Raw genomic sequence first — 12462 nt, forward strand, 5'->3', positions numbered from 1 at the left:
CCATTTTACGGGCACATCCAAGACCCGAGAACAAATATCTGTGTTTAAACAAATATGATCTGCCCCAGCCGGGAATCGAACCCGGGACCATCGGCTCAGTAGTCAGGGTCACTAACCACTACGCCATTCGGTCGTCGTAAACGCTGTAAATCATCTGTCTAGCTTCGCTGCGAATGGTTTTATTCATTTTCACTTCGTGAACAAACTCAACAATCCACAAAACTCCAAAATTAAGCAAAATTCGATTTGTTTATACAGGAACAGGGCGAGTTTGACATTCAAACCATAGAAACAGACCACAAATCACAAGTTTTTTTTTATTGCCAGGTTTAAATCTGTTTAGTTCCAAAAACATTAATCTCTACTCTTTTGTGTTCAGCTGTAGAGCTGTAGCTATTTTATTATCAGCAGGGCGATCACGAAAAACAGAGCTAACGTATAGAATCGAATGCGAGTGCGACAACTGTCAATTGTATAGGTAAAAAGTGTTCGAAAGTGCTGTCAAGTTGACACTAGTCGCACTCGCATTCGATTCTATATTTTTCGTGATCGCCCTGCTGTATACCTAGAATGAAAAGAAAGTAAAATAACTCACTCTATGTGATTGGTTCGAAGTGAGATCTCCAAATCTCGAAGGACTTGCGTGGATGTTGAATCGCCGACCATTTTCCGTTTCTGAAAACAAAAATAGATAACATTAATATTTTTATTACGGTTTTGCATCAAAATGTCTATTTTCAATGATGTAATTGTGTATTGTACAAACGGAAACACATTCAACATTGATTGGTAAATTATTTTCGTCACGGCTGGACCTTTATAAATACCTATTTTTATTAACAAATACAAGATAATCTCTAGGTAATGATAATGATCAAGAGGATAAATCTATACAATCTCATCCCCTTCTTAAAATATAATAGCTTTTGTTTTTAGCGGAAACTTACAAGGCATTTTCAGCTTATTCTATTATTATTTATGTTTTGTGCTGTATCTTTCAGTGATGTCGTAGCCCAAAATATACTCGTACACAGTTCTCAATATCGGGCGCTGCATGTTTTGTTCGGAGGTCAAAGATCAGCGTGACTGCGACACGCTCGTAGATATGACTCACGAGCGCTCCACATTATGGATCTGACCTCTAGGGCTTGTGATCCCGAACAATTCATGTACCCGAGGACCAAAGATCGCAACAAGAAAACTGAGTTATTTTAATATGTGCCCCTAACTATTCGTATAGCCTGCCTGCTATAACTGGCATTGTATACCTACCTACGTCAAAAATATGATCAGTAACACAGTTCCCTTCATGAGAAATAACAAGTTTAACTTATAAGCATTTCAGAGATCACGGGGCTGATTGGCTGCTGTAAGCCCGGTGGTCCCCTTATTTGTCAAGAACAGACGAATGCTTGTAGCACTTATCAGTGCAATTAAGAGAAAAATTACTCGACATCGGAAAGGCATTAACTACCATACATTATATTACTCATAACACCATTTACGGCGATCAGTTGTGTTGCCAATGCGGCCGTGTGCCGACTAATCGATCCGCCAGCTATTAAGATAATTATCGTGATCATCAGGAAAGTTACGTTGTCCCTCGTAGATGCAATCGTAGTGAAGACATCATTAACATTTACGCAACGTCCCATAAACGCAATATGACGATGCTGATTTAAATGCCAAAGACCCTCAGCATCTCAGATGTTTGTTCTTTGAACCTAAAGATCAAATCAAATTCATATCCTAACTGTATCGCGTAATCTTAGCCCCTTTGGCAAAGGTCAGAGGCTCACAATAGTGCGGCATGTTCTTAGAGCTGTAATTGCGATTAGACGTTTGGGCGCGATAACATCGATGTGGGGTCCGCTCGCTACACTCGAGGCCTCAAATGGAGCGGGCCCGTTACAGCCTCGCTCGGTTTTTGCTGGTTCGTGCTCCTCACTAGGTACCTGATATGGATTTGCACGTTTTGCTCAGACTGTCCCCCTTAAGTTTTCGACTCATTTGTTCGGGCGCCATGCGTGCATCAGATTTCTTGTATGTACACGTTTAAAGGAAGGCCTGCATTTGTGCTTACATAAAAGGAAATAGGAAAACCCATAGGGATTAGCGAAGTAATATGTATTGCGTACAAAAGTAAGTACAGCCTACCATGTGTACTGCAAACTAGCTTGGTCATGTAACCGCTCTGATGATAGTGCGACAAAAAACAACTTAGAATGTTAATGGAGTTAAAAAACTAATTTAAACTTATTATCAGCTAATCTTACATGACTGCTGTTCGCAATTTCCTGTACAATCGAAGAAGTTGCTTTTCAATAATGGCATTACTTTGAAATACTGCACCCACACAGGACTTTTCAAGGAGGATATAGAAGGGAGTTGATAGTTATAAATTCATGAGTGAAGGAGTGTCTTCGGTATTTCCAAGGCGAGCCCCCGACGATCGATGTCATTAAAATAATCGCCGTGTCCTGGTAGGCATGCGAGCGCCTGAAGTCTAGACTTTAGCGTTTACACTAGCGTGTAACCTTGAAAACACGTAAATCCTTTTCAATAACAACTAAAAAATGACAGGTAGCTAATGAGGGAAATAGATGTAGGAAGGATAATGTATAGAGAGTAGAGGAAAAGGAGATCAGCTCTGGTGTTTGTCACCAAAATACTAAGAAGAAGAGAAGTGTTTAAAATTAATACACAAAATAAACAACTCTAAGCCCGATCAGTACATGCGTGTCATGGTATTAAAAATTGAAATACACTTATCCTCAAAAATAGCGAGAACTTTCGCAGGTTCAATGAACTGCTATGGTGATGATATTGATGATGATGATGGACAAGAAAACATAAGGAAGTATTGAAGGTCCTTACTAAATAGAGGATATGAGATTATAACAAGGTAAGTAGGGTCAATAAAAACCAATACAGATATGACTAACACCACTTAACATGATCATGTCAGCATTTACCTGAAGCAAAAACTATCGTCATAAGCTTATAAGAAATATGACACAGCTTATTATAATTTTGTCATTCAACGCAGTACTAGTGCTAATAGAATACCTATCCTATCCTCCTATTACCACCCATGAAATTATTGCCCTGTTTCTAGTCGGAAAAAATACTTACACTTATATGTACCTATTTACTATAAAATTTATATCTGAATTTGTCACACTTATTTCTGCATCATCTATTACAATTTTCGATCGATGCTTATGAGTGTAGAGAACCTCAACAATAGAAAAGTGACGTAATACATTCCCACAGTCGCAATACGGCGTGTCTTCTGTTCACCTCAACTTGTCCCTCAAACACTGCATAAAAGTCTACAGTATCGTCTTAATATCCATGAAATAGGGGATAGATTTGATCTTGATATCGTGAAGCCTATATAATCTGAGAGGACTACGATACAACTGAAGAGCAGTGACTCATAAGCGATCAATCAGTTTGTTTCTGTATCTCCGACCGGTATGCCGTCTGAAGTGGCTTTAACTGTTCTTGCTATACTTTTTCTAACTCAAGTAACAGCTTTATTAGTTTTGTGATAATAGTGTTATCGGTAGTTGCAATAGTTGTTATTGTAAATGAAGTTGGTAGGCTCGGGGTCAATAACATGTTACTGTCATCGTCAACAGTTTCATAAGGTCATTGGCACACTTGCATAACACTGTATCAAAGGTTTCTTTCTTATTTGTATTTTCAGCAAAAATCTTGAGTATGTGGTGTATTAATAGTAATGTTGTTTGGTTAGTTCTTTGTTCTATCAATTCTTAAGGTTAATTATGCAGTAATGCAGCTTATACATGGATGAATGTAGGTATATCATAGCATACATAGGGGTCTTTTCCGGATTTATTTGATCGGTTGGAAAATATTTTATCAATAAAAAGCTTTGTGAAATTTACAAAAGAGACTAGCTAGCCTTTTATCCCGCAATATCTTACTGGAAAACTTTGTAACTGCGACGAGAAAAAGCTGCTTTATCATATAGCTAGTAAACTAAGGATAGCGGGTTTTCCATAAGACCTTATCGATGCCCGTGGAACTCGTTAAATTGCTGAATATTAATGAAGATTGGTCATTTTATAGAATCCTTCTCCATAGACAAGAGTGACGACGTAACTGCATCATTAATTTTAAGCATTTCAAGTGAAATTAAGCTATTCAACGCAGTGTTTTCATCATAGTCGTTGGCCATGATAACATTTCAACCGCACATGAAAGAAAATGCCTTCTGTATGATTTAAGTTAATAATCGTCTATCCATCTTAGGAAATTGCTGGCGTTTCGACAGATCCATATCTAAAGACTGCAAGACTAGTGAGGTTGTACACTCAAATCTGCCTTGTTCTACGGTTGTACCCATTTATTAGACATCAAGTACGTAAAAGGCACGCGCCTCCCACTGGCGGCCGAGGTGGTCCGACTACAGCTCAACAAGTTTATGGAAATAGCGGGACGTGTGGGACGCCACGCAGCACGCAAGAGCCAGGGATGGACCATAGCATAGTAATTACTAACATTGAAAATTACTACGTTATTCATTTACTGAATTTATCACGTCTGCAGTTGCAGTAGACAAGCCATATCTGCCACAGAAACGATGTCCGTTGCGAGCGGGTTCTTTAGTTTACCAATTTCTACTCGACACAGATCATTTCTTCACCGTCTTGGACCAGGAGCCTAGCGTAGCTTTGGTACGTAATAATAGAATTAGCAGATCTACACAGAATATCCAACAATGCTCATCAGTAGCACGTGAAGTAATGTGCAAAGAGGATCTATTCAAGTAATCACTAATCACCCTCCACCATCCAAACCACCCCACTCACCCTATGACTCCTAGACGCCTTGGGGTCGAGGTAGGTGCGCAGCTTGTTGAGGTAGTGCCCCGGCGAGTCCTTCGCCTGCACCATGTCCTGGTCGCAGATGATCTCCCACTTCTTGTCCAGGTCGTAGTTGCGTAACAGCTTCGCCTTGTCCGCCGGAAGGTCCATTGACGCCTGTGGAAGAAGAAATTGAAGGGTTAGACTATTTGAAAAAATATTGTTAGTTTGAATGGTGATTGGTGGACTTTTTCTTCATCACAACCCGTCACTTTCCCACTGCTGGGGCACGGGTTTCTGAAGGGTTTTAAGCCTAGTCCACCATTCTGGCTTATTACGGTTTGGTAGACCCCAACACAAGCTGTTGTATAGTGTTTCCGATAATATAGTTTTGCAAGCTACTGTTCGACCGTATACTTGTACCCAATCGATAGGACAATCTATTGTATCGATAACACTGTCGTGTTTTTCGTCGTTTGTCGTTTTCTTCAAATATGGATAGGCAGTCGATAGTCGACTAATCCACAAACCAGTTAATGCGGTAATCAATCGAAAAAAGTATGAACATTCGCCGTGAATTGGCCAAGCCGGTTAAATTGTCAGAGGCGGTTTAATTCACGTGTTCAATCAGGCAAATTGAATAAGTATCGCGGAAATCTCGGTTAGCGAATACGGCGGTGACTCATGAGTCATGACTATTACTTACTCTGTGTCTCAGTCAATCATTCCATCTAAATAGCGATTCAAAGATGCACTCATATATGCACGAGCGCGCGCTCTCACTCATGCGTCAACAAATCAAAATGATTTACAACAAACAGAAATCCTAACGGTATTGCGTATAAAGGCGTTTAAATCAAATGGTGAACATTAACATTGAGCCAGTTTAGCCTAAAGCCAAAGCCAAGAACAGTTACCGGGGTTAGGTTCAATCTGCCTTCCGTCAGATACCGTCTGGACTAGTTTGTCCACTTCTAGATGCTACAGATAGTCGCCGCTTTAGGCGCTGCGAGTGGGAAGCGGCCGCACCCATGTTCGGATGTGTGAAATGTCTTTATAAATCTTATCTTAACAAAAAGTTATAACGCCAAGTTTTTTCCTGCTCTATTTAAGAAGAGGATGGAATCAATGTTCATTACGTGGACCTTTGAAGATAGTAAACTGGCCCGTCAGCCTCGTTTGAGGAGATAATTATAACAACTTGCATATCGGCAAAATTATCGACAGGTTCCATATCCTGTTATTAGAGCAATGAGATGATGTTTTTTTCATATGTACATATTTTGTAATTAGAAATCTTGTTTGTGTTTAGTTTCCAAGAGGTTTGCAAAGCGAACATATCATACACTAATTTCGATCGACATATACTCGTAGAGTCGAAACTCGTGTTTCTCCCCGAGTTACGCACCCCTCACAAACCCTCTGCAAATAATAACAATACGGAGGATAAGTAATCTTTTAATCTACACAAACAGAACTACACAAACGGATTGAGTTTCTTTACAAAAAACTACAACTCTGCCTATCACATTCTTTCGCTAGACCATCCCACAGGCCAACAAGGCTGCAAGTGGTTCATTACTCATCTGTCGTCTGGGTTACTTTATACTGACGAAAAACTAACGAACGAACGCTGTCGAGCAGTCGGCACGTTTAATACAAAGATATAGAGTCGCAGTCTCTAGCAGCTCTCCGAAACTAAGTTTTTTTTTCGTATAGAGTAACCCTTTAGCTCTAGTGGTAATTACAGGCTCGTACCAGGAGCATCGACAGCGGCCATCACCAGCCATTACCGCGGCCGCGTTATCGCGCCACCGGCTAATGAGATTCAACTATGTAGTTACTCGCCTGTCGAGGTACTGTGGGCAGCTATGAGTAACGTCCTTATTGATAGGTAGATAGATGCAGTGGACTTGACTGCAATTATCACAGGGGTGCCTTGGACTATACCGATGAAATGGGTTTGGCGTCATTTTGGAGAATATTTTAAAAGTTGATGTATAAAAATTAATCATAAATAAGATAATATTTATTAAGTACTTTTTAAATACTGTCACGAGAAAGTCTACAAAATATCACGTGCCCAATCCGAAGATTCATAAGCCACATTCCACGCGTCATGTACGATTACCGAAGACTAATGGCCAAATAAACAATGCAGCAACTTTTCTATAAAATACATTTTTGTCAGAGAAAACAGCCAAGTTCATCTAACTGTAAAAAAGACTAAACGAATCCGAGTGTACGGTGAGTCAGCGGTGTGCGCGGGCGCAGGCCACATTAGCATAGATCAGCATGGATGACTCGCTCAATTATTACTGGCGGGTATCCCACGCAGGGAGCCGAGTGCGTGAACCGCTGAGCGATTCCTCAGATCTCTTCTGTTTTATGTTGCCCTGGTACTTCTGATTTAGATGAATCATCTTTTAACACAGTAGGTACCCACTTGAAATCAAATAAGAATATGAATATCTCACAATGTGAGATTAAATAGTTAGTCCACTAGTTCCTTCATAAATACAAACTTCACTAACCAAAACAACTTAGACCACTTCCCACATAATAACGATGTAACACGCGAGTAAATATTAGTAAAAATGACCATCATCGGTCACTGACCATGTTCTCATGCCGGTGGCAAATATTTGATTTGTTCGTCACTAATTGAACGGACCACCGCCGTGATCGCACGTACCTCATAAACAGCAGGTATGTTATAAGACGTTTTGCTTCAATCTGGCGCCATCCAGAAAGAAGAAAATTCACTTTGGCTTTTTGAAATACATACAATGCTCTATGTTAACATGTAGGAAAGAAGGTTCTTGTCCCATACGAAAATGAAAATCTCTTCAGCATAGCACTATCATTTTATCAAAGATAACACACAATTCAAAATGCCTTCAAAAACTTAATTCAACAGCTAGTCCTAGTCAACTTAAACCTTATACCCTTCGAGGGTACACTAGCGCTAGTTAGTCTCGATGGTAAACTCCATACAAGCACTTTCTAGCACACAGGGACATCATCTACATAATGGGAGCACGGCGTCATTAACAGCTCCGCACTCGCCGGCCGTGAATAATGAACTTTCTAGTACTAATTAGATGCTTATAGATGGGCACACCACGCTTCCTACGAGCATTTAGTAGGGCGTGTGCGATTTCTACTATCAATTATGAGGACTTCAACGTGTCTGTAAAGTTATCAGGCGTGATAGAAAGCTGATACTGCAACCAGAGCAGAAGGGCTAGCACGGGGCGCATTTAAGTCGTGACAAAAGTTCTTCGTCGCGCTCGCTGTTGTGGCTGCGCGATGAATGAACGCGATGCAAAATTTTGTCACGTCATAAAAGCGCCCCGTGCTAGCCATTCAGTTCTTAGTTAAGGTAGGCGGATACGTGTTAGGATTTGAAACGGTAGCGGATTTACAACTCCCGAGCTATCAATTTATTAAGCCTACAACTAAATGAATCATCAGTTGAGAGCAACTGGCCCCTATTACTCATTACATTATAGTTCACAGATCGCAGTTCATAGTTTTATACATTCAACTGTTGCAGTCGGTTGACACACATTTGGTCTCCATCAGCCGGTGTAGATGTAAGGTTGAATTGATTTGTTTGATTGTTGCATTGATTAATACGAGGTCGTTAGAATTGGATCGCGTTTATTTCCCTAGGGTAGAAATATCTACTTTCCCACCCGTGTACTGTTTAGATATGTAACTATCTACTCTACAACTAGGACTAGAAACCGGAAACGGTGGTGTCATGTAAACAGGAAGAGACCTATATTATCAGCATTGTAATGGATGCTGATAAGTCCACAAATGTTCATTTTGCGCCTACGAGTGCATGTCGATTCTGGAAAGAGCTTTTTTATGTCTTCTTTTACCGCATAACGTACGCTAAAATAATTGAATAGCAATTATATTCTATGTAGGTATTCTGTTCCTACGTGGCCCTTTTGAGCGCAATCTTTGTGCTTATCTCCTTATTTTCAGCTCAGTCAGTCTAGCTCCCGTGTAAATTGAAGCAACAAGCCTAGCTAGCTAGCCTAGCCATAGCTGAGACAGGAAAATGGATTGTATCTCTATGCATGGATTTCTTGTTCAATAATCTCCACCACACACCCTCACCCACATTTGTTACCTCTTGATAGACAAGCTAGGTACATCTATCTCCACATGTAGCAACAAACACCCACTATATCGGATCGAATCGGACGCGCTCGCCGGATCGGGTTCCACTCGGAGACTCCGCATCGCATTACCGCCGCATTCCCTTCCTCGCCACTGGACGCTGCTGGGTCACTCTACCTTACCAACAACCGTAACTTACTCTCATCACGGCCCCACTGCTGGGGCACGGGTCTCCTTCCAATGAAAGAAGGGTTTTTAAGCCTAGTCCACCATGCTGGCCTAGTGCGGGTTGGTGGACTCACACATTAGCAATTAACAATCCATAAGCAGCATCGCTTAGCTGTCAAACATCTGTCAGATCTAGTTGCGTCAGATTTTATTGAAGATTTGAGTAATAAGCAACGCTGCTTAAGGGTTGTCGAATTTGTCGATTGCTAATGTTCGGGTAGTGGTAATCCCGCTGTCACGCAGAAGAACTCAATCCACAACTTCGTCGAAATTGAGCTAAATACCAAAAAATACTATTCGATTTAGACCGCAGCAGCAGGAAAATAAATAAATAGTAAATAAACAGGATAAGAATAACTTTAAAATCCCAATTTACAACTCAGAAGGTTTTTGTGGATTTAGTCCTTTCTACGCAACATCAGCGTCCTAAACGAAGAGTCGCAGCGCCGCTAACCACGAGTCTATCTAGTTGCAACAACTCTCATTAATTGTTCGTTCTTTATCTAGAGTGACCCTCCAGCTTCATAGATCCGAGATATTGGACTGCCGTTATGAGCTCGACGGCTTCCATTAATTATCTCGTTATTGGAACCGGCGTATATTGTCATTGATTTATTAATGAGTCGATGCTTATTCGGTTATGAGCTAGAGCTAGAGCATATATATAGAGTAAGATAGATTCAATGTTGGCATTGGTGAAGATACAGATTTATTTACAAAATAAGAGAACTGATTCAGCTTCGGTATAAAACGGAAAACAATCTGATGTCTTAATCTTAATTTGTAAATTATAATCTTCCTTAAACTAAAGTTTTTGATAAAACATATTACGTGTAGGTATATATCGATGAAGGAATAAATCAAGTGTATCACTGCAAACACCATTTTTTTGTTGTAAGGTTACAGAATGCTTGATTTTTTCTTTTAAAGAGGTTCATAACATGTTTTTTTGTTTGCAAGACCTGAACACATTACCGACGCACACCGATCTGATCATTACAGCGTGCAATTTCAGAACAATGCGTGTTTACGATCCGCCGGCCGTTCCTGTCAGGTTTTCTGACAAAAAGCTTATTGCCGTACACGGCTCGTGTCATATTGTCCGTGTGGCGTGGCATCGTTAAACAATTTATTGTGTGGCGACTCACCCCGCCTGTACCTTGCACTGATCTGAGGGAATTCAACCACTGCAAACGATGGCAACATACCAAGAGATTTTTCGAAAGTTATTGCAGCAGTTCTTTATTCAGAATCTAAGGGCAAATATACAAATATTTATTTAAAAGAACTATCTTCATCTACGCTGGCATAAAGGACAACTCGCCAATCTCGCCATCAAGCAATGGAGATCTAGTACGATTTTACATACAAAAGACAAAATTATAGGATATCACCTTCAAATGGGAGATATCCTGTCTGCACTATGTAGTTATGGGGGTAAGTAAAATACTTTTTTAAATGTTATGTAGATGTTTTCTTTCTTTTCTTCTCTACAAGGTTACACAACTCAACGCATACTGTAGAAGTCCGATGCTTGAAATGTATCGCTTCTGCCTGTTCGCCACCGGTGGATGACCACCTTTATAAGTTCATGCTCTTACATACATTTTCCAAGTGATTGCTAGCTTTATGGTTTCTTGAGTGTATTAAATCCAAGCTTCGCTTGTAACCCCAAGACAGTATAGAAAGATTATAAAATAACATTTATAAATAAACAGTATCATTTTTCTAGACACATAATATAGGTTGGTAATTATAATGTTGGTATGTATATCTAATGTGACCTAAGATGATATTTTGTAATAATTACAGCTGACTTCAATAAAAAAAACAAATATAGCATTTTGAAAATAAAGCGTATCATTTATTTTCACTAACTGAAGTCAATAAATACAAGAAGTTAACTCCCCAACCGCCGCCGTTGAGTCACGATGGGTTTGAGGCGTGAATGAAATATTATGTAAAAACTATATTTAGAGAACTAGTGATGTGCTTGTTATCGATATTATGAGTGAACAGACACCTAAGTCGTCTTTATACGCCATAAGAGGTAAACCATTGGTAGCGATTCTGATATCAACTCAAAAAATATTTTAGTACCTACTTACTGTCAGAATTTCAATTTGGAATGTGGATATTGAGATTTACGCGACCGTCATAAAGTCGTATTTCAAAGAAAAAAAAAACATTTTGGCATGGCTTTGTGCCTGGGAATCGCTACGAGTGTCAACATAAAAGAAAAATTCGTGTAGCTATCAGGAACTTGTTTTGATAACCATTTTCGGATTCAAAATGTATCAGTACATATTGTAGTAAACTGTGGTCAAGCTTGAAATAAGACTAAGCTAGTCAATATTTTCTAATAACTGAAATGACACAATTAGAATAGCCAACTTAATGATAACCAAACATACACTAGCAAGATAAAAAATATAGCAGCATTAGAATGACATTCTAATAATAATTTCGTTGTAACACGCGTCCCGATAAGCGTACATAGTCATGTGTATGACTACCATTACCGAGAACACTATTATGTACTAACATTAGCGTCGATTTTATATAAGTATGACTAACACACCAAACAATAAGGAAACGATTCGTGGTTGGAATGATAATATTGATCAGTACTGTTTGAATAATACAGATGAAGCGTATTAAATTGTTTAAACATCAATGCTTTTATTTGATCAAATACTTGTGTGTTATCAACAATAACTGCTAAGATTAATCCTGTTTGAATATTATAATATATAAATATTAAATTTGTATCTATTAACCAGCGACAACCTCGTCTAGGTTTTTTGTTTATTTATTAAATTGGTTCATTTGTAGTTGTTTGAATTATTCCCATATCGATGATGTATAAAAATGTATAGTTTTATACCCCACTAGTCAACTTTAGGCCAAACTACACTTACGCAACATCAGTAGGTAGGTAATTAACAGTTATCCTTACTCAGATACGAAGTTACGGAATAAAGTTTTCAACGGAAACAGTTAACTATGTGTTCGCGTCATAAACCCCGGTAATAATAACGTGTCATTAAGACCCATTAGCATCGCTACTGCTAGATAAAAACCATTCGTCCTCACAACAACCACTAACTCAGTAGGTCAAGTTCAATTCTATATTATGTAAGTTTTATTCAAATGGCAATCTATTTAAATGCAAATTTTCATTTATGACAATAATTTTATCGAGGTGATCAAAGCCATAAAATAAAAAGTATAACACCTAATGTCGATAAAAATA

General features: G+C 39.1%; 1 protein-coding gene across 2 annotated transcripts in view; it reads right to left on the reverse strand.

Moving 5' to 3' along the window:
* LOC105385986 (formin-like protein) overlaps positions 1 to 12462 on the reverse strand; it is a 70626-nt gene that overhangs the window by 17594 nt on the left and 40570 nt on the right. For both annotated transcript variants that reach the window (XM_048622812.1, XM_048622813.1), the window contains exons 2-3: positions 4845 to 5015; positions 596 to 675 (exon numbers count right to left, since the gene is read on the reverse strand). In XM_048622812.1, coding sequence (XP_048478769.1) covers positions 596 to 675; positions 4845 to 5015 — 251 coding nt within the window. The remainder of the gene's footprint in view (positions 1 to 595; positions 676 to 4844; positions 5016 to 12462) is intronic.

This window comes from Plutella xylostella, chromosome 8 (assembly GCF_932276165.1).
Source record: "Plutella xylostella chromosome 8, ilPluXylo3.1, whole genome shotgun sequence".
NCBI classification, from domain to species: Eukaryota; Metazoa; Arthropoda; class Insecta; order Lepidoptera; family Plutellidae; genus Plutella; species Plutella xylostella.